This window comes from Bolinopsis microptera, chromosome 8 (assembly GCF_026151205.1).
Source record: "Bolinopsis microptera isolate Bmic1 chromosome 8, MBARI_Bmic_1.0, whole genome shotgun sequence".
In the NCBI taxonomy this organism is placed as follows: Eukaryota; Metazoa; Ctenophora; class Tentaculata; order Lobata; family Bolinopsidae; genus Bolinopsis; species Bolinopsis microptera.
The window spans coordinates 644944-668812 of NC_087079.1; the positions used below are offsets into that span (position 1 = coordinate 644944).

Genomic DNA, 23869 nt, shown 5'->3' on the forward strand with positions numbered 1-23869 from the left:
TGTAATCTGATAAAATTTAAAGTTTTGGTGTGTGAATTAAAGCTTGGTGTGAGAATAAGTGTGGAAATAAAAGAGATTCATTTTATTACATCATATATCTTAATTAAGTGACAGTAAGTATTATTATTTTAACTACAGATTATATTATTTCAGTTAGTATTGACATGAATGTTACGATTTCAGTTTATTTATATATTATATTGTCAATAAACCGGTTTCAAAGCCCTTAAGGGCGGCCCTCGGGTCTTTAAAACAAACTTTAGTCTTTTATACCATAGTAGCACAAAGTGAGCTATCAGTTTCGCGACGATAATTATATGACATGAAAAAGTGAATATACTGTAAAAGGTTATTAAATATGATAATAGTTGTCACTCACTAAAACGGGCAAACAGTAAATTGGGTTTGATTCTGAAAATATTTTGGTGGAAACAGGGCTTCAGCAAAAATGGGACTTGAGATTGGGAACATTTGTCCAATAGCATTGTGAAGGGGGAATGGGATTAGGATTTAGATGAAATCGATTTTAGGATTGTTTATAAAAAGTAAATCTGTTTGAAACTGGAATCATTGCTCACAGTCGAGTCACACTGTTGACTGTGCACTGTCCATTTATTTAGAAAACGTGTATTAGTTAAATTAATTAGTTTTACTTTTGGGGGAAGAAAAAAAAACCAACATACTTTTTTTTTCTACGGTCCAGTTAAATCACTCGCCAAGAATTTGAATTTTACCATCTTTAGTTTAGAACTTTTTATCCTTGCGGAACGGAATTTCCGAAAACTGAGATTGTTCCCAAAGATCAAATTAATTCAGAAATAAGCGTTGTTTGATGATATAATTAATAAATAAACGTGTAAATATTTATCATAAACAACATCTGGTAATTTAAAAACGCAATTCTTGTATCCCAAATTCAACGATTTAAATAACATTCTTTCAGCAGACAACATTTCAACAAACACTGAAGAGCACTTGCTGTATCTCAATCCAAAATTTAGTCTGAGGAAGTCTCTACTTGGACCTCTTTCTGTCTCTATTGTCCACCATGAAGGGTAAGGAGGTCGCGTTTGCTAGGGACCAGGAATGCATGTCCGCGAGGAATGCCTGATTTTTACGAAGGTTAAAGTAGGGGTCACTGGAAAGACCAGCGTGGACCACCCTAGTGACATTGTTGAAAGTGCTGCCCTGGGTCTCACTATCCCTGTTTGTGGTCTGCTTCACTAGCAGGGAGTTGCTCTGCTGTACTGAGCTGGAATACCCGTTATCGAAGCTGAAGTGGGAGGGTTTGTAAGGAGAGAAAGGTCGAGGAGAGCTCGGAACTGAGGCGGCGCCTCCTCCAGCGCCTCCTCCACCGTCCTTACTCTTGTACACCAGGGTCGATATTGTCTTGGACTTCTTCAGCCATTGTTTTCGTTTCTGTTCGGCTGATAGTTCGGAAGTATCGTGATCCGTTGTAGTGTCCAGATCTTCTCCTTCCATGAAATAAACCTGAAATATAAGAAGTGAGAAATCCTGACCAGCTTAAGTGAAAATCTACCAATTTCATTGGTATTCTTTTAAAGGTTAATCCTTTAAATGGTTGATGCCTTGTGCGGCCAGATCATCATTTTCTTACTTCTGTTAAAGTTTCATCCTGGTCGTCAGAGAGAGAGTCTGGTTTGGGAAGTGGGCTGATGTCTTGGTTATAGGACTGTGTTTGAGCTTGAATCCCTGTAAAATTACGAAATTACGAAAGATAAAGTTTAACATGCTGCAAATTTGCGACACTTTCTTAAGCTAAATCAAACGAAGAGAATATGATAAAATGAAGTATATCTATTCTAGGATTAGACCGACTAACCGGAAGGTTGTTTCTCAGGGATAGGGCGCTGAAGGGAGTAGCCGGAGTTACAGAACTCCTCTGTCTGGGTATCAGGAATCCTGCTAATCCTGATGTGAGCTAGTGCGTCTGTGACGAGGGAGAAGCTGCTGGAGGAGTTATTGGTGCTAGCTGTGGTGGGAGACTCGGGCTCCTGGTCTGAGAACAGGCACTTCCTACTAGTGGGAGTACCGTTCCTCATGTGGTTCAAGGCGGGGAAGGAGGCCTTTCTGGGGGTGTTGGGTCGTTGAGACGGACTGAATCCTGACACTTGTTGTAGTAGGATCTGCCTCGTGCTTAGCTCTGCTGTGTCGAAACTGAAGGCTTTCTCCGGGAGTTTCCGGCGGAGTCCCAGGTCAGGAACACACCTGATGGCAGTGGCGGGCCCCGGTTGTTTGGTCTTCAGTTTCTGTTTCTTGGTCTTGTTGCGGTAGTCTGCCAGGAGCGTCTGGATGTCCCGTGACGTCACTTCTACCTCTCTCTTCTTTATCGTCTCCCGGAGTGACGGTTTGCTGTGCTCCGGCTTTGTCGGTATTACTTCTTTCCTGTTACATACTCAGTTCAATAATCTGTTAATTATTAATTAACATGTTACATACTCAGTTCAATAATCTGTTAATTATTAACATAATTTGTTTTCAAATTGTTGATTCTTTTGAGGTAACACGACTCCTGTCCGACAGCGACATCTGTCCGACAGCGACATCTGTCCGACAGCGACATCTGTCCGACAGCGACATCTGTCCGACAGCGACATCTGTCCAAAATCCTTAATACGGCTGTCGGATAGATGTCGCTGTCGGACAGATGTCGCCCAATCTTTTTTTGATAGGGTTAAATCTAAAAATTTACGGTATGTTTGCAACTTATAAAATAAAATGGCATGCAACTGCGGCAATAACATGTTTATTGTTTATAACTTACGGGTTACTGTTTATAACTTACGGGTTACTGTTTATAACTTACGGGTTACTGTTTATAACTTACGGGTTACTGTTTATAACTTACGGGTTACATGTTCATAACTAACGGGTTACATGTTTATAACTTACGGGTTACATGTTTATAACTTACGGGTTACTGTTTATAACTTACGGGTTACTGTTTATAACTTACAGGTTACTGTTTATGACTTACGGGTTACATGTTTATAACTTACGGGTTACTGTTTATAACTTACGGGTTACTGTTTATAACTAAATGGTTACTGTTTATAACTTACGGGTTACTGTTTATAACTAAAGGGTTACTGTTTATAACTTACGGGTTACTGTTTATAACTTACGGGTTACATGTTTATAACTAACGGGTTACTGTTTATAACTTACGGGTTACTGTTTATAACTTACGGGTTACATGTTAATAACTTACAGGTTACTGTTTATTACTTACAGGTTACTGTTTATCACTTACGGGTTACTGTTTATGACGTACGGGTTACATGTTTATAACTTACAGGTTACTGTTTATGACTTACGGGTTACATGTTTATAACTTACGGGTTACTGTTTATAACTTATGGGTTACTGTTTATAACTTACGGGTTATATGTTTATAACTTACGGGTTACATGTTTATAACTTACGGGTTACCTGTTTATAACTTACGGGTTACATGTTTATAACTTACGGGTTACTGTTTATAACTTACGGGTTACATGTTTATAACTTACGGGTTACTGTTTATAACTTACAGGTTACTGTTTATGACTTACAGGTTACTGTTTATGACTTACAGGTTACTGTTTATGACTTACGGGTTACTGTTTATGACTTACGGGTTACTGTTTATAACTTACGGGTTACATGTTTATAACTTACGGGTTACTGTTTATAACTTACAGGTTACTGTTTATGACTTACAGGTTACTGTTTATGACTTACGGGTTACTGTTTATAACTTACGGGTTACATGTTCATAACTAACGGGTTACATGTTTATAACTTACGGGTTACATCTTTATAACTTACGGGTTACTGTTTATAACTTACGGTTACTGTTTATAACTTACGGGTTACTGTTTATAACTTACGGGTTACTGTTGAGAAGAAGGGACATACAGTGGACATCCTGCTCCTTGGCGTAAAGTCCCAGGTTGGGCGGCTGGATGTTGTACATTATCTCCTCCCTGAACTCTTGTAGTTTCTCCTGGGACAGCGGCGGGATGGAGTGGATCTTCTTCATCAGTTCTTCGCACGTGATGTGTCGTCCTGCAGGGTGGTTTAATTCTTATCCCGCATATTGTCGTACAGAGGAGATTTGTGAACAATATCATATCTCATGTAGTACCACTAATTAAGTTATTGACAAAAGACAAACCTTGTCGGATATCCAGTACAGCGGTGCTCATTTGCATGTAGAACTCATCGCAGGTGTGGGTTGTGAGAACTACAGTCTGGAGACTACTCCAGATCGCTAGAGCTACTCTGAATAACACTTCCGCTCCGTACAGGAATATCAGGTCCCATACTTTCAGTGCTATCTGCAGTTGCGTAGTTTTAGCAGAGTTTGTTTTTCATTAGGTACTTCCATTTTCAAACTTTATTCAATATGTTTAAGCAGGACCAGTAACAAGATGACCCATTTGTAAAATAAATTGTACCGTGAAGTAGGAAATATACCTATATATATAAGAAGTATCGTGAATGTGAAGTAGGGAATGTACCTCGTTTGGAAGACAAGTAGCGAATAGCGTGAGGAACCACTGCATAGTGAAGACGTTAGTGAGAGGAGGCTCGTAAGTAATATCACTTTTAGCCGGGTCCTTACTAACAGGGCCCTGTAACTTAGTGATATGGGCCCACAGCCTGGGCACGTGTACCCTGAGCAGCTCCCTGAACACGGCCAGATCCACACTGAGAGCCACCAAGTTGTTGTTGAAGTAGTGTTCTGGGAGCAGGTTCTCAACCACTTGTATCATCACCTTCAGAGCAGCTGCTTCGTTGTTGTTTAGTACTTTTAGTAGTACTGCTGTTATGATGTTGAAACCCTGGGGTGAGATAAGTTGGTAAAGCGCTTGATTTATTGAGATTGGAAATCTTTATCTACAGTATCACAGCATAGTTTAGTTTGTGAAGCAACTTGAAAATAGAACCTGTTAGACAATATATCCACACCTTTTAACTCATATTTACCTGGCAGTACCCCACTTCCTTATTCCACCTAGCGTAACCGAGCAGGACTCGTTTAAGAGCGGCTCTGTCGTCACTGGGGGAGAGAAGTCTGCATGAACCAGTTCTGTAGAGATCCTGAGAAGGAAACATGTGATTATTGGGCGATATTAGAGGAGAAGAGGGACTCAATTATTTGCTTTCTTCATCTTTTACCACTTGCTACTCTCGAGGGTGTAGGATAAGGGGGACAATCCCCGATATTTTCGGGGGGAGGGGGGCTCATTATCTCACGGCTCACCTTTACAGGGGGGGGGGGGGGGGGGGGAGGGGGGGGCATTAGCTCACAGCTCACCTTTACAGGGGGGGGGGCTCATTAGCTCACCTTTACAATCTGAACTCCCAACATATGATCATCAGGGTTGAGCTTCTCGTTGAAAGCGAACTTCAAGACTGAGGACCACTCCACATCTAGAGAGTTATAATCAATTATCAAATGAACGTTTGATCAATAGTTACAGGAGAACTTCCACTATAAGATGCTCATAAATTCGATTGTTTCAGTGATAGACGGATAATTACTTATTTAAATGATGTAGTTTCAGTAGTATGTAGAATCAGGTTACCATGGTTACCTCGGTAATTGTGTTCAGCACACCCTAACCACACCTCAGGTCTCCAGATAGGATCTATACCGTAGGGGGCCAGCTGGGCAACCGCTCTCAGAGCGTCCAGCCAGTTGTTAAACTGGCGAGCATCACTGGGGGCTGGCATACAGAACTTCAGTCTGGACGGGATACCGTTACCTGAGTTACAGTAAGTAGTAATAAGTTACCTGGGTTACAGTTACCTGGGTTACAGTTACCTGGGTTACAGTTACCTGGGTTACAGTTCATTATAGTGATCAGTTGGGAATAAACAAGGTTTAATTACACTGCTCACGGCTGAAAATAAAGAACCAAAATTCTTACAGTAGACACCCGTGATTCTCTATTTTAGATTCGAGACCAAAATATGTGTTGAAATGAATTTTGAAATTTGTAGTGAAATAGATCATCTCAAAACTGATCGACCAGTGCCATGCTTGTATAGCATGTATCGTGTTGCAGCAGATAGCTAGCTCATTTTCAGCCTTGGATCGCTAGCTTGCGCGCGGTCGCAAGGCGCGCGTTGTCAAAGTAAGCACTTTATTATTTTGGTTTGTTAGAATTATGTTGCAGCGCGTTACAGTTATACGATTGTAATCATTGACACGTAAATTGTGTCGTTGCCATTGTTTGATGGTGAACCGTACGAGTATAATTCCACTCCTACTCGAAAAGGACTAATGATAATTACTAAACGATTGGCGCCAGTGGCTCAGGTCATTGCTGATTAATCATTCCTGGCTCAAATTTACTGGTTAGCTAATTACTAACATTTATAATTTCGAATTGTTCATTCTTGACCGATAACCAAGATCTAATACTACAAGGTTAGTTCAGAAGACAGTAGCCAGTTGGTCGAAGCATATACTAAAGACAAGTTGAACCTAACATAGTGCTGTGGTTTAAAGGGTTCAATTTATTAAACTCACTTTTGCTTTTCCTGAAGACAGTCTGAAGAAGTCTAGTGAGAAGCGCATACCCTCTCTTCTGTCTGGTCTTGCCCTGACAAGTTGTGTTGTAAAGATAAAGTCACTCCACATTTTGAAAATTTGCAACTACTGAAAAGTTTCAGAGGTAACTGTTAACTGGCAATATCACAACTGATGCAGTGAGTGCAGCTTACTGAAATGCTTTTCACTAAAATGGGATTAGAGCGCCCACTTATCCCTTATACAGCACATTGTGCAGTGTTATGAGCTGATACTTAAGTTTATTAGTTTCTCAAGGGTGTGGTGCTCCTCTCATTCATTTAGAAACAGTTTTATTGTTGCAATTAGTATATTATAGCAAGGTGTGTTAACAATATAACATGACGCCTGGGAAAATACTCAAAATGCGATTATATGTACAAGGTAAAGGTGATATATGTATTCTAAAAGAGTATAGTATTCTAAAGCAGAAAAAACATTATTGTAACCTCATATATATTGTACATTTTTATCTAACTTTTCTCTTTATAATATTATTGGGGTTATGACCATCCTGTGACAATGTGTTTAACATTGTGTAATGTGTAATGTGTAATGTGTAATGTGTAATGTGTAATGTGTAATGTGTAATGTGTAATGTGTAATGTGTAATGTGTAATGTGTAATGTGTAATGTGTAATGTGTAATGTGTAATGTGTAATGTGTAATGTGTAATGTGTAGTGTGTAATGTGTAATGTGTAATGTGTGATGTGTAATGTGTAATGTGTAATGTGTAATGTGTAATGTGTACATGTGTAATGTGTAATGTGAAATGTGTACATGTGAAATGTGTAATGTGTAATGTGTAATGTGTAATGTGTAATGTGTAATGTGTAATGTGTAATGTGTAATGTGTAATGTGTAATGTGTAATGTGTAATGTGTAATGTGTAATGTGTAATGTGTAATGTGTAATGTGTAATGTGTAATGTGTAATGTGTAATGTGTAATGTGTAATGTGTAATGTGTAATGTGTAATGTGTAATGTGTAATGTGTACTGTTGACTGTTTAGTATTACCTGGTCACGTCTCTTCAAAAGGTGGACGAGTTTTGTGCTTTGTTCCTTTGTTCTCAACTTCAAATCCTTTATGATCGTCTGTATTTCCTCCACACCTGAAGTGTTACAGTGTTACAGTGCAGTGTTACAGTGTTACAGTGTTACAGTGTTACAGTGTTGCAGTGTCACAGTGTTACAGTGTTACAGTGTTACAGTGTTACAGTGTTACAGTGTCACAGTGTTACAATGTTACAGTGTTACAGGTACAGACTACTAATTACTAAACATGCAGGGTAGATATTAACACTACTCCAACATCTAAATTCTCTAACATCTAAATTCCACAAGATGAAATACCTAGCAAGAGCAGCTGCCAAGATCTCATTGGGTAAACACAAAGACATTAAAAATATCCCATTGTCTGGGCTACTCACACCCAGACACTTCCCCCGCCGTGTAAATTTAAAATTAGTACACAGGACTGCACGTCTGTGTTATAGACTGTGTATTGGATGTGGGAGGTCACGTTTTCAGTTGCATGCGGTCGAGTTGAGAACTGCATGCGGAGGAGTTTGAAATGAACACACGCGATGTTCTCACACGCGATGGGGATGAAAATGAACACATGCTGGGTAAAAGCTCCCCCACGTTTATTGTTTAATTTAAGTATTAATACCAACGTCCAACATGGAATATTATCATCAACTTAATAATATTGAGTGATATTGTATAAGCTAAAACATTAAGTTCTTACATTGAAATACAAACATTAATAACGGGTGTAAGTCATTAACAAGATGAGTAAAAATGAGGCCAATTTCTCAATTGTAACTTATTGATCTGAACACCTATAGATTTATAATTTATACTAGTGTAACCTGTGCATACGGCCAGGACTTCACTATCGCAGTTGAAATGCAGAAGTATAAACCTGCCTATTACATTCTAAAAATGCATTTCATAGTCGTAGTTAAAACGGTGCGAAAGTATGAACTCGCTCAGTCCAAACACACCGCAATTTAATTCTGAATGCCCCTCGGCCCTCACGTATCTAATAGTAATACTTGATAGGCAATCTTGAGGTCCCCTGCCAAATTACCTAATTATGTAGCAAATCTGTTTTGGGGGAAGAGAGCGAGAATGGGAGAGAGGGAGAGTACGTGAGACACTTTAGTATCACATTTGGGTCACAAAATGATCAATTAAACCACTTACCACAGACCGATTTGAAAAACCTTAATCATTTGGCTTCGTCAGAGTTTTGTCGACACTATACCGAAAAAACCAGTCCCATATCTCTTACCGTTTTCTTGATTTAATCATTCGTAAATTACAGACAGACAGACAGACAGACAGACAGACAGACAGACAGACAGACAGACAGACAGACAGACAGACAGACAGACAGACAGACAGACAGACAGACAGACAGACAGACAGACAGACAGACAGACAGACAGACAGACAGACAGACAGACAGACAGACAGACAGACAGACAGACAGACAGACAGACAGACAGACAGACAGACAGACAGACAGACAGACAGACAGACAGACAGACAGACAGACAGACAGACAGACAGACAGACAGACAGACAGACAGACAGACAGACAGACAGACAGACAGACAGACAGACAGACAGACAGACAGACAGACAGACAGACAGACAGACAGACAGACAGACAGACAGACAGACAGACAGACAGACAGACAGACAGACAGACAGACAAATTTATTGAGATTATTAGTATAGATTGTCGTAGTACAATAATATTGCATGATTGTGATATGTTGAGACGTAGCTAAAGATTTAGATTTAACGCCACCGTATGCGAACAATGTGCGTCACGGTTCGCAGATCAAACTTGCCATGATTGACCAGGTGGGAAACAAAAAGGGATTTAATTGAAGCGTGCCAGCCAATCAGAAGACACTGTTAACACCACGTGACTACATTGTAACCAATCAGAGCCCCTTAATGTTGAGTGAAATGTTCGTATTGTGAAGTTTAACAGTAACACAGTATTCACACAACTAAATCTTATTGATCGTGTGAGGTGGAGTTGTAAAAATGAACATTCGTAGTTTAGTTGTACATAATACATATTGTATAATGTATAGTGCATACCTATTCATTGCACTAAAAACCGAAATCCACACCGTGATTACATACCCTGCTACTCACTCTTCTCTATTCATATTCTAAAGAGAAGACTGTTAACTTACGATCAGGTATAAACACTAAACACTACGCATAGTCTTATAAATCTAGATACTGGTGAACTTTCTCAGTCACATGACAGTCATTAACCAAGCAGCTTCCAGCGTTGTTTTAATAAGAACCTTATGGGCCATGGGGGGGGGGGGGGGGGTGACCCAGTTTCAATGTCACGTGTTAAACCTCCCTACCAGTAACCACACGTTTACACGTTTATACCATGTTGTGACTAGTTTTGGTGTTGTGAAATATTACCATGTGCACAGAACGTATAATATGTATATTGAAATTTCTTGCATTAAATCGACCACGAAAAACCAGCTGCGAGCATATGCAATATGCATATCAAATGTTTCAAGAGCTCTTTACAGTCTTTACAATATCCGAGCGAAATATTGAGAAATGTAATTTCTAATTGTTTAGATTGTGATATAATCAATAATTACGTTATACAGGACGCAGGACGCAGGTGCATTGTCTATTATGGATACGACGAGAGAGAAACTATTTCTCAATTATAATATTGCTCAATCTGGTAGAATAAGAGAGCTGCAAGACGCGTTGTGTTACCATGGTAACTAGTAGTGTAACTATGGTAACTAGTAGCGTTGGCTGCTGAAACAGCACTTTTGCTGCGCCATAAAATCAAAAAGATGCTGGTAATTTTGTAACCTTAAAGCGATACATAGATTTTCACTCATTCTTCTTTCATTGTGGTAAAAAAATATGATGAGCACACAACTTTCCCACGTTTACACTTGACACGATGCCAAGTTTAAGTTATTGGCACAAATCCCGGGAAAAAACGTTCACAACCTCCCCCGTGACAGTGATATTTAAAAGAGTCTATATGTGTTGTTCTAATGACAGGTAACTCTTGTTACTATGAGGTAAGAATATTTAGTAGCTCAACTAGTAAGACGTCCGAAGACCTGGAACTATTTTCACTTTGTTTTCATTAGAACTTTATAAGTACTCATAATATATCATACTTTTAATCTCCACAAAAACCCTACATCTGAGCATTATGCTTGCATTATCTCATCATGATCTAATACAGTAAAATAACGTTCAGGGTAACGTTTGGCACACTTCGTCTGTAATTATACTTTAAGATATCTTACTGGGACCATATGACTCTTCAACCCATAGTAATACGTACTGAGCCTGGTATATAAGAACTACCAACGACCACTTTTATCATTGCGGAGCTATCCTTCCAACTTTCAGCTGATTAATTATTTGTTCGTTAAGCATTAGGTAAGTAGGAAATGATAGCCCTGTTTTTTGTATTCGTTCTGCTAGAGCCGACTCTGACAGCTGGTGAAGCAGCTAGGTTGAAAGCTCTTTCCTTTGGTGCCACAACTAGTGACTATGTACAGTTTACACCGAGTAGTCCTATTTCTGTTGGCCGATCTTTTACTCTTTGTTATTGGATGACAAAACCACGGGGAGCAAGGTCAATAGTGTTCCACAGCAGGAGTGGTAATATCGAAAGTGGCTCCTATGCTCGGGTAGCATCAAAAAGCGTACGTCTGGAAAGCAAGCTGCCTCAAACAGAAGGCTGGTTCCACTATTGCCTTTCTTGGGCTGCTGGTGGAACACAGAGGGTGTATTTTGATGGAGATGAGGTGGGGAGCATATCTGCCGGAAATGATAACATCGAGTTGAGTGGCCGTATCACTTTAGGGAATCAGCATCAGGACTCTAAGAGTTCAAGTCACACTTTCGGTGGACGTCTGCATAAACTAAACTTGTTTGCTGAAGAGCTGAGCTCCTCTCAGATAAGGGAGATGACTGAAGCAGGTATGTGCTCTACTTTGGAGGAGGAGTATGAGAGTAGGGTACTGAAATGGGAAGAGGTACTGACCAAGCAAAGGTACGGGAATGTAACAGTGTTTACACCAGCAAACTGTGTCGTAGATCTAGAGGCCAACCTTAACAAAACTCAGACAGCACTGAAATTGATTGAGATAAGACTGAACAAAACAGAGCTCAAACAACAGGAGGTCTGGAAAACCTTGAATGACACAATTGTGGAACTCACAAACACTAGGGCAAGGCTAAATGAAACTCTGACAGAACTGGACATCACTGAAAGTGAACTAGATGAAGTTTCTAGGGCCCATAATGCTACCCTCTCTGATCTTACAGAAAGTAATGCCAGGCTTCAGGAATCTGAGCTGAAACTGAACACTACTGAAAGTGAACTAGATGAAGTTTCTAGTGCCCATAATGCTACCCTCTCTGATCTTACAGAAAGTAAGGCCAGGCTTCAGGAATCTGAGCTGAAACTGAACACCACTGAAAGTGAACTAGATGAAGTTTCTAGGGCCCATAATGCTACCCTATCTCTCCTGGAGAAAGGAAGAAGGCTAGATACAGTCAGTAGGTGGGACGTCCTCTTCACTTCTCCTTATCTTAACAGGATCTTCACAAACCAGCTCTATCTTCAGCTAACTAACAGTTGGATCATGATGGGTACGTTATTTAGTCTTATTTTCTGGTATTCTCGGTTTATAAAGGGTAATTAAAGTATATGCATGTTGCAACGTGAGGTTATATAATGAAGAATTTTGATAAAATGTTGATGACAGAAATATAAACTAATTTGATCTTTCATTAATCTCAGTTTGTTTGGGGACCATCTTTGGTAAAGCACTTGAAGTATCACTCTAACCAATATACTTTCAGAGAAGTTTGTAGGGGTGAACGTGACAGTGGGACTGGTGGAGCACTTCAGAGAGGAGCACGAGGAACAGGAACTTTGTGATGAATCGTGAAGTGTACTTGTCACGTGAAATCTATGGACTGGGACTGTTATTGTGTTATTTTGAATGTTTTCAACTAAAACTGTAATTTGACCATAAAATATATTTTGATTTTTAATTAATATAAGGAGAAATGAGAGATACAGATTTGATATGATCTCATGACTTATTCGTCTATTTTAGGTGACATTTTGTTGAAGTATCATTACACGTATTTTAGTTCAAGGAGGTTTCCAAAATTGTGTACAACTATTTGACATCTTGATGTTTTTATTATTCTATTCTAAGTAATTATTCTCAAGAAGCTATTGATTTTCTGTTTGTTTACCAGACTTTTCTGTTTCTACTTAAGTTATAATATGCGGAACAGTGCGCTAAATACATACTCTCGGAGGAGAAGGGAGCTGGAGTTTCCATTACATATAGTTGCATCCATCATAGGAGCAGGTGTTTATAAATATAAAGTTAGTTTCGTACAGATTTATTTCACAACATCACTACGGTGAATTGTAGTAATACTACCTTGGTATCTGGTAACCATAGTAACTACCATAGTAACTGGTAACAAAAGTAACTATCGTAGTAACTACCATAGTAACTGGAGACTCAGTGACCTAACGTCCACGTAACGTATTGTGTATATCAACCTTATCATAATATACTAATATACGCTGGTAATATCATACAAACTGAGTATTTAAATTTAAACCTGAGCCTGTAAGTAGCACGGCAATATATTGGATAATATAATAATATGTAAATATATGTAAATTGTAAATGGTATACAATCGATATGTACAGGTCCGTACAGTGGCGTAATGGTAACGTTATACCATTGACTTCAAAGGTACAGAGACTCTCTGTTACAAGAAATGGTTCATTTTGAGTAGCCCGTAAAATGCCACAAAGTCTTTAAAGTTGCTGGGATATTTAGAAATTTGGACTTTCAGTTCAGCGAGAAGTTAACATTGTCACGTGGTATTGTCACATGATATTGGCTAAATGAACCAATTCCAAGCTGTCAGGTTTCGCTTCTAAATATCAAGATCCGTCGAGTTTAGCATTCTGTTCTGTCACAACGTATTATGGAGCTTTTATCCCATAAATGATATGATTATGTTTTACGGTTACCCAATTATTAGGAATAAAAGACAGTGAACGGTAATGTGGTATTACCGTGCCAATACCACGTGCCAATACCACGTGCCAATACCACGTGCCAATACCACGTGCCAATACCACGTGCCAATACCACGTGCCAATACCACGTGCCAATACCACGTGCCAATACCACGTGCCAATACCACGTGCCAATACCACGTGCCAATACCACGTGCCAATACCACGTGCCAATACCACGTACCAATACCACGTGCCAATACCACGTGCCAATACCACGTGCCAATACCACGTGCCAATACCACGTGCCAATACCACGTGCCAATACCACGTGCCAATACCACGTGCCAATACCACGTGACAATACCACGTGCCAATACCACGTGCCAATACCACGTGCCAATACCACGTGCCAATACCACGTGACAATACCACGTGCCAATACCACGTGCCAATACCACGTGCCAATACCACGTGCCAATACCACGTGCCAATACCACGTGCGAATACCACGTGCCAATACCACGTGCCAATACCACGTGCCAATACCACGTGCCAATACCACGTGACAATACCACGTCCCAATACCACGTCCCAATACCACGTGCCAATACCACGTCCCAATACCACGTCCCAATACCACGTGACAATACCACGTGCCAATACCACGTGACAATACCACGTGCCAATACCACGTGCGAATACCACGTGCCAATACCACGTGCCAATACCACGTGCCAATACCACGTGCCAATACCACGTGCCAATACCACGTCCCAATACCACGTGCAAAATACCACGTGCCAATACCACGTGCCAATACCACGTCCCAATACCACGTGCAAAATACCACGTGCCAATACCACGTGCCAATACCACGTGACAATACCACTGTAAATTCTGGCATACCGCAATATTAATACCACGTACGGATCCATACAATTCATTTCTGAGAAATTCGCTCTTAAATTTACAAACAAAACCAAGATTCTCTCATGTGAACTGATGCTGACACACATCACACACTCTCAACGTCTTGAAACAGTTTTACGAGAAAGTAATTGTGTGTGCTTGCAGACTAGGGGAACACACCATTTACACCATATTTGGTTAGCCAGCTGTCTCCTTCACTTTCGGCTGTCTCTTTCACGCTGAGCTGTCTATTTCACTCTCAGCTGTCTCTTTCACTCTCAGCTGTCTCTTTCACTCTCAGATGTCTCTTTCACTCTCAGATGTCTCTTTCACGCTCAGCTGTCTATTTCACTCTCAGCTGTCTCTTTCACTCTCAGATGTCTCTTTCACTCTCAGATGTCTCTTTCACTCTCAGATGTCTCTTTCACGCTCAGCTGTCTATTTCACTCTCAGCTGTCTCTTTCACTCTCAGATGTCTCTTTCACTCTCAGATGTCTCTTTCACTCTCAGATGTCTCTTTCACTCTCAGATGTCTCTTTCACGCTCAGCTGTCTATTTCACTCTCAGCTGTCTCTTTCACTCTCAGATGTCTCTTTCACTCTCATATGTCTCTTTCACGCTCAGCTGTCTATTTCACTCTCAGATGTCTATTTCACGCTCAGCTGTCTATTTCACTCTCAGCTGTCTCTTTCACTCTCAGCTGTCTCTTTCACTCTCAGATGTCTCTTTCACTCTCAGATGTCTCTTTCACTCTCAGATGTCTCTTTCACGCTCAGCTGTCTATTTCACTCTCAGCTGTCTCTTTCACTCTCAGATGTCTCTTTCACTCTCAGATGTCTCTTTCACGCTCAGCTGTCTATTTCACTCTCAGATGTCTATTTCACGCTCAGCTGTCTATTTCACTCTCAGCTGTCTCTTTCACTCTCAGATGTCTCTTTCACTCTCAGCTGTCTCCTTCACTATCAGCTGTAGTTACAATGTCCATATTACTATATTGATTGATTGAGGAGCACTACATGCCAACTAAATGTACTCAGTTAACGTTCATTCTGCTAACAATTATACATTGCTGCGAGACTCAGATCTAGAGTCCACATCTAATAAGAACAGAATGTACACAATGTATATTATACGTCACGAGTCAATACAGTACAGCCCACCTCACAAATTGTACAACACAACACTGGTACAAACCGGTACAAACTGGTAAAATATATATGGGTCTATACTCATTACTCTATTGTGGTTTTTGGGTCTTTTGTGGTTTTATTGGAGAATAATTGGGATCAGGCCAGCCAGGGGGGTTGGGGTAACCAAGACGTGGGTTGGGGTAGCCAAAACGTGGGTTGGGGTAGCCAGGACGGGGGTTGGGGTAACCAGGACGGGGGTTGGGGTAGCCAGGACGGGGGTGGGGTGACCAGGACGGGGGTTGGGGTAACCAAGACGGGGGTTGGGGTAACCAAGACGGGGGTTGGGGTAACCAAGACGGGGGTTGGGGTAACCAGGACGGGGTTGGGATAACCAAGACGGGTGTTGGGGTAACCAAGACGGGGGTTGGGGTAACCAAGACGGGGGTTGGGGTAACCAAGACGGGGGTTGGGGTAACCAAGACGGGGGTTGGGGTAACCAAGACGGGGGTTGGGGTAACCAAGACGGGGGTTGGGGTAACCAAGACGGGGGTTGGGGTAACCAAGACGGGAGTTGGGGTAACCAGGACGGGGTTGGGATAACCAAGACGGGTGTTGGGGTAGCCAGGACGGGGTTGGGGTAACCAAGACGGGGGTTGGGGTAACCAAGACGGGGGTTGGGGTAACCAAGACGGGGGTTGGGGTAACCAAGACGGGGGTTGGGGTAACCAAGACGGGGTTGGGGTAACCAAGACGGGGGTTGGGGTAACCAAGACGGGGGTTGGGGTAACCAGGACGGGGTTGGGATAACCAAGACGGGTGTTGGGGTAACCAAGACGGGGGTTGGGGTAACCAAGACGGGGGTTGGGGTAACCAGGACGGGGTTGGGATAACCAGGACGGGGGTTGGGGTAACCAAGACGGGGGTTGGGGTAACCAGGACGGGGTTGGGATAACCAAGACGGGTGTTGGGGTAACCAAGACGGGGGTTGGGGTAACCAAGACGGGGGTTGGGGTAACCAGGACGGGGTTGGGATAACCAAGACGGGTGTTGGGGTAACCAAGACGGGGGTTGGGGTAACCAAGACGGGGGTTGGGGTAACCAAGACGGGGGTTGGGGTAACCAGGACGGGGTTGGGATAACCAGGACGGGGGTTGGGTAGCCAGGACGGGGGTTGGGGTAACCAAGACGGGGGTTGGGGTAACCAAGACGTGGGTTGGGGTAACCAGGACGGGGGTTGGGGTAACCAGGACGGGGTTGGGGTAGCCAGGACGGGGGTTGGGGTAGCCAGGACGGGGGTTGGGGTAACCAAGACGGGTGTTGGGGTAACCAAGACGGGGGTTGGGGTAACCAAGACGGGGGTTGGGGTAACCAAGACGGGTGTTGGGGTAACCAAGACGGGGGTTGGGGTAACCAGGACGGGGTTGGGATAACCAGGACGGGGGTTGAGGTAACCAAGACGGGGGTTGGGGTAACCAAGACGGGGTTGGGGTAGCCAGGACGGGGGTTGGGGTAACCAAGACGGGGGTTGGGGTAACCAAGACGTGGGTTGGGGTAACCAGGACGGGGGTTGGGGTAACCAGGACGGGGTTGGGGTAGCCAGGACGGGGGTTGGGGTAGCCTGGTTGTCACATGATCCAGTAGTAGTATCTAGTTGTTACTGCCCTGATATCAGGTAAAGATCAGCAGGACCTGTTTTAAAAACAAGATACCGGTTACCATAGTAACCATACCAGTTACAAGGGATCCTACTGGTCATGCGACCAGGTAGTGAGGTAGTGTCATGTGACCAGGTAGTGAGGTAGTGTCATGTGACCAGGTAGTGAGGTAGTGTCATGTGACCAGGTAGTGAGGTACTGTCATGTGACCAGGTAGTGAGGTAGTGTCATGTGACCAGGTAGTGAGGTAGTGTCATGTGACCAGGTAGTGAGGTAGTGTCATGTGACCAGGTAGTGAGGTAGTGTCATGTGACCAGGTAGTGAGGTAGTGTCATGTTATCAGGTAGTGAGGTAGTGTCATGTGACCAGGTAGTGAGGTAGTGTCATGTTACCAGGTAGTGAGGTAGTGTCATGTGACCAGGTAGTGAGGTAGTGTCATGTGACCAGGTAGTGAGGTAGTGTCATGTGACCAGGTAGTGAGGTAGTGTCATGTGACCAGGTAGTGAGGTAGTGTCATGTGACCAGGTAGTGAGGTAGTGTCATGTGACCAGGTAGTGAGGTAGTGTCATGTGACCAGGTAGTGAGGTAGTGTCATGTGACCAGGTAGTGAGGTAGTGTCATGTGACCAGGTAGTGAGGTAGTGTCATGCGACCAGGTAGTGAGGTAGTGTCATGTGACCAGGTAGTGAGGTAGTGTCATGTGACCAGGTAGTGAGGTAGTGTCATGTGACCAGGTAGTGAGGTAGTGTCATGGCCTCCATAATGCTTACTATCTGATCCATGACCGAGACCATCCTTTCCACTTAGAGCAGCCAATATTATACACTTTTAAATTCCTCGTCGTACCCAGTACACTGTTACTACCCTGTTAGCTAGATCCACATTCTTATTTAATATTATAACTTTATAATAATTTTTATATAATATTATAACTTTATAATATTTTTTATATAATATTACATAATGTCCAGTATACAGTATCCAGTAAGTGGCACAAGCTTAAACAATTTGTCGAAAGTCAAAATCTAGTACTTTCAATAGTTCACAGAGTGCAGCCACCAGGTCTTCTTTACGAAGTGCACATGGTGTAGTGCACATAGTGTAGTGCACATAGTGTAGTGCACATAGTGTAGTGCATATAGTGTAGTGCACATAGTGTAGTGCACATAGTGTATTGCTTGAATGCAGTATGAAGTATCCCATGATGAGACAAAGCTTTTTCAGGAAGTGGGGCAGCAGTGACACAAAGCTTTTAACAAAGGAATATCTGTGAGCTACCCAATAAATAAATAACCATAACCATAGTATATAGCTAACACATATAGCTGTAACATATCAGCTACCTCCAGAGTTTAGAGAAGTTATACTGAAAATAAAACCTGGCTGATACTGAATATTGGAGCTCAGAAATATAAATGTTTAGAGTTAAACCCACTAAGTGGGGGGTGTAGTGGGGAGGGTGGGGGAGGTGGGGAGGTGGGGGAGTATAACTGGGGGGTAGTTTTACCAACTAACATAGTTAGTGTTCTCTCCAAGTAACATTATCATCAATTAGATATCACATAAGTACTCAACCAATGTATTGGTCACACAAAGGACCTGGCAGAAGTTCAAAACCTGCTGTAACAAAAGAGGCTGCTAGCTGGTCACGTGACATGTACCAGCTGTTTGTAAACCAGCGTTCACAGCGACCACTAAAGTGTACATTGAATGTTGAGACCAGGTAGTGTGGTAGTGTTATAATACAGTAGTAGTAGTGTGTTGTATAATATACACCGGGGGGGGGGGGGGGGGGGGGGCAGGTAGTGAGGTAGTGTTATAATACAGTAGTGGTGGTGTGTAGTATAATATACACCGGGGGGGGGGGGGGGGGGCAGGTAGTGTGGTAGTGTTATAATACAGTAGTAGTAGTGTGTAGTATAATATACACGGGGGGGGGGGGGGGGGGGCAGGTAGTGAGGTAGTGTTATAATACAGTAGTGGTACTGGTGTGTAGTATTATATACACCGGGGGGGGGGCAGGTAGTGAGGTAGTGTTATAATACAGTAGTAGTAGTGTGTAGTATAATATACACGGGGGGGGGGGGGGGGGGGGCAGGTAGTGAGGTAGTGTTATAATACAGTAGTGGTACTGGTGTGTAGTATTATATACACCGGGGGGGGGGGGGGGGGGCAGGTAGTGAGGTAGTGTTATAATACAGTAGTAGTAGTGTGTTGTATAATATACACCGGGGGGGGGGGGGCGGGTAGTGAGGTAGTGTTATAATACAGTAGTAGTGGTGTGTTGTATAATATACACGGGGGGGGGGGGGGGGGGGGCAGGTAGTGAGGTAGTGTTATAATACAGTAGTAGTAGTGTGTTGTATAATATACACCCGGGGGGGGGGGGGGGGGCGGGTAGTGAGGTAGTGTTATAATACAGTAGTGGTGGTGTGTTGTATAATATACACGGGGGGGGGGGGGGGGGGCAGGTAGTGAGGTAAGTGTTATAATACAGTAGTAGTAGTGTGTTGTATAATATACACCGGGGGGGGGGCGGGGTAGTGAGGTAGTGTTATAATACAGTAGTAGTGGTGTGTTGTATAATATACACCGGGGGGGGGGGGGGGGCAGGTAGTGAGGTAGTGTTATAATACAGTAGTAGTGGTGTGTTGTATAATATACACCGGGGGGGGGGGGGGGGCAGGTAGTGCAGGTAGTGTTATAATACAGTAGAAGTGGTGTGTAGTATAATATACACCGGGGGGGGGGGGGGGGGGGCAGGTAGTGAGGTAGTGTTATAATACAGTAGTAGGTGGTGTGTTGTATAATCTACACCGGGGGGGGGGGGGGGGGGGGGGCGGGTAGTGAGGTAGTGTTATAATACAGTAGTAGTGGTGTGTTGTATAATATACACCGGGGGGGGGGGGGGGGGGGAGGCAGGTAGTGAGGTAGTGTTATAATACAGTAGTGGTAGTGTGTTGTATAATATACACCGGGGGGGGGGGGGGGCAGGTAGTGAGGTAGTGTTATAATACAGTAGTAGTGGTGTGTTGTATAATATACACCGGGGGGGGGGGGGGGGGGGGTGGCAGGTAGTGAGGTAGTGTTATAATACAGTAGTAGTGTGTTGTATAATATACACCGGGGGGGGGGGGGGGGGGGGCAGGTAGTGAGGTAGTGTTATAATACAGTAGTACTGGCTGTATAATATACACGGGGGGGGGGGGGGGGGGGGCAGGTAGTGAGGTAGTGTTATAATACAGTAGTACTGGCTGTATAATATACACCGGGGGGGGGGGGGGGGGGTCTGTTTACTAAGTGTCATGTTACCTGGCTCAATGGGTTTCTATTCTAACCACTTGTAATAACGAAGAGTACAACAATAACACACACATGAGTTATTAAATACACGTAAGGAGCCTATTAGTATTATTGGATGTGGTGCAGTGGATAGTGGAACACAGTGAACATATTGTGTAATATTATGTGCATACTATGTGCATATTATCAGGGTATAATCAATGCTCATGTAAATCTCTGTGTTGAATCGGTTTGGTATAGACGTTACATACTTTGATTTTCCAACTTTAAAGCTGACTTAAGAAACCAGGGAATTAATTTTACTTTCCTAAAATTAAATAGTTGATTTTATTTCTTTATTTATATTTATCTATATATATTTTTTTACCACTAACATTCCAGAACATTGTGCAGAAAGTTGGAGATTTAAATTTTGGTAGCATGTAGGGATAGAGATCTGATATCGATCGTAACTACTAAAATAGTAAATACTCTAAGACAATAATTGTAACTGCAGTTTTACAGAACTCTAAATGCTTAATGAACACACTTGTAGGTACCTCCCCTAGAAACACACCACAAATGAGATCATTACTGTTATACACCACCCTTATTATAACTAACGTTACTAACGTTACTTGTATATTGAGACAACACCAGAAAATGTTTCGCGTGTTAACATGAGTTGCTGACTCAACACACAGACCAACTCTCTCAGTCTCTCTCTCTCTCTTGCTGAGTGTGTACAAATTACTGATCCAGGGTAGGTTAGGTAGGTTAGGCAGGATTACAAGATTACTGAGTGGCTGTTTTGCATGATTTGTGGAGGAATATGGATGTGGTGCAATGATCCAGGAGTCTTACAGTCAGGTGTTCAGTTGGGGGTGGGGGAGGGGGGAGGGGGGAGGGGGGAGGGGGAGGGGGGAGGGGGGAGGGGGGAGGGGGGAGGGGGGAGGGGGAGGGGGAGGGGGAGGGGGAGGAATGGGGTACTCAATATCATATATCGATATCGGTATTGAAGAGTGTTAATATTGGGTGATTTACACGAAGAATGAGGATCTGCCAAAAACGGTTTGTGACAAAAGGATAATTCTAAGCACGTGTGAAACTGGGCAACATTCCAGGTAATTATCACGTTGTTTACAAAATGTTACCATGGTTACAAGGGTACCGTTACAAATTAGTGTTGTTATGAGGTGTAACAAGCTGAGTAACAGATACCACTAATAATTACTTGTCAAAACGTAAGTATGGTAGCAGCGATCAATACCATTAATTCTACTACTACTTCTATCTTCTACTAACCAAGGAATGCGAGTAGAGGGAATGTCGACAAACAACAGACAATTGACAACACCACTTGTAGTATCTTGTTGTTACCCAAATATCAATAAGTGGGCAGATTAGTGAATAGATACTACACAGGCTACAGACAAGAATTCATTTTATATATAATAAGAAGACGGGGAGTCCAGCCCTCCACTCTCCAGTAGCATCAAATAACAATAATCCAAAATTAACTTATAAATTATCTAATTAACCAATAATTTTGTTAAAGAATTAACTAATCAACTAATCAACAAATTAACAAATTAACCAAAACATAAACTCACTCTTCTCCTCTAGTTGCTCCCTGGTGAGATGGGATATTGGTTCCCTCTTAACCAAACAGTTGTCCTGCAGCACGTAGTCATCGTATACGTTACTGTCAAAACTGGGTGTTTGCAGGCCGCCTGATGTCCACTGGTACTGAAGGTGTGGTATTTGTTATGAGTAATGTGAAGCAGTAGATCACTCTGTGGACTGGTGTGATTCTGTATCTTGGTGTTCACTACATTCATTAAAGGTGGTTATTTTAAAATCAAATTTTGTTGCCCTATTGAAGTATACAAATTATCAAATGCCTCAAATTAGGAGTAAAACTGCTGTCCCTTAATTGAAGACTCTTCTGATCTGCAAAAAGGACAAGAAGAAAAAACAATAGCTGTTGTCAATAGATACACAGAGTGTCAATTAGGCTCCTTAAACAAAGGAGGATAACAAAGCTATTACATTGTAAAGCTTTGTCAGAAAGTTCTTAGGGCAGATCAGAAGGCTGCAGCTCTGCTTTACTACCCGACCGAGGAACTCTATCATAAGTTGGGAGCATCTGATTCACTTCAGTTAAATAATCTGCAAGGATTTCTGAGACTTGATTTTGGTGGGGTAGCTAAGTCAGCATAGCTCCAATATTGTTTTGTATGACAGGGCGAGGTAGCAGTGACATCTCCAGACATTATCATGTCAGCTCTACCCTAGCTCATGCCATAAGTCAATAAACTGAAATCCATGAATCACATCAAATATTTGTCACTGTATTGTATAATGTATCCTTTGTATCCGTGAGCGACATAATGTGTCACCCCTGTCTCAATGTTACGAAAAGTGTTTCATCACAACAGTTCTAGGCTAATTTCGTGTCATATTTTCAAGACAGCAGTGGACCCAGAGCAATAACAGAATTGAAATCTTAAACAAAATCTTACACAAAATGATCCTTGGTGCTTAACTGCACATTTGTCAGAAAACGTCAGCAGCTGATGTCCTTATATAGTGTGTCTAATGTCTATTGACTATGTCAAAGCAGCATAAAGCAAAACTAACGAATGATCTTACCTTAAATAGATAATTCCGACAGATAAGCCGGTTATCATTTCAGACAGAATCTAGGCCTGAGTGTATTGCATATCATGTACTAACCTGAGTGTATATTTCGGATAGGAGTGTCCCAAGCATGTTAGGAGGGGGGTCCTCCAAATCCTGGACGCTGCTCACTTCAGAGCAAGTACTGTACCTGTCTTCTTCTCCTCCTCCAAATGTCATGCTAACGGAGAATTTCGTCATTATATTGTTTTGATATTAACTCAGAGCGTTTTACTGATGTACTTTAGTGTTCACTAAAATCAATTGCATGCAAGTTTACAAAATAGAGTGTATAATATTATTTACAAATGAGGGCACCAAAACACATAGAATAAGTGCAAATACAACTTTTCTTCATCATCGTAGAATGATAGTAGAATAGAATGGAATTGTAGTCTATAGAAAATGCACCATCTTAGGGGGGCAAAATCGTCGTTTAAATATGGGACAATTCTGAAAAACTTAACTGAGGTACTAGCAAAACTGCTCGTTTTGCTCTAGAAATACACTTTTTT

The 23869-nt window shown here is 42.2% G+C and overlaps 2 protein-coding genes across 2 annotated transcripts; one reads left to right on the forward strand and one right to left on the reverse strand.

Annotated features, from left to right (window-relative positions):
- Window positions 1-831: 831 nt before the first annotated feature.
- Window positions 832-23531, reverse strand: LOC134820067 (uncharacterized). The gene is made up of 13 exons (XM_063830291.1): window positions 23412-23531; window positions 22286-22421; window positions 7606-7700; window positions 6548-6620; window positions 5607-5777; window positions 5357-5442; window positions 4996-5109; window positions 4527-4850; window positions 4181-4343; window positions 3894-4071; window positions 1844-2406; window positions 1619-1713; window positions 832-1491 (listed from the first exon to the last, which is right to left on the reverse strand). The coding sequence occupies exons 1-13, from the start codon at window positions 23445-23447 to the stop codon at window positions 1015-1017; spliced, it is 2511 nt and encodes an 836-aa protein (XP_063686361.1). The 5' UTR covers window positions 23448-23531; the 3' UTR covers window positions 832-1014.
- On the forward strand, window positions 11013-12849 carry LOC134819514 (uncharacterized). The gene is made up of 2 exons (XM_063829476.1): window positions 11013-12285; window positions 12499-12849. The coding sequence occupies exons 1-2, from the start codon at window positions 11076-11078 to the stop codon at window positions 12585-12587; spliced, it is 1299 nt and encodes a 432-aa protein (XP_063685546.1). The 5' UTR covers window positions 11013-11075; the 3' UTR covers window positions 12588-12849.
- Window positions 23532-23869: the final 338 nt, after the last annotated feature.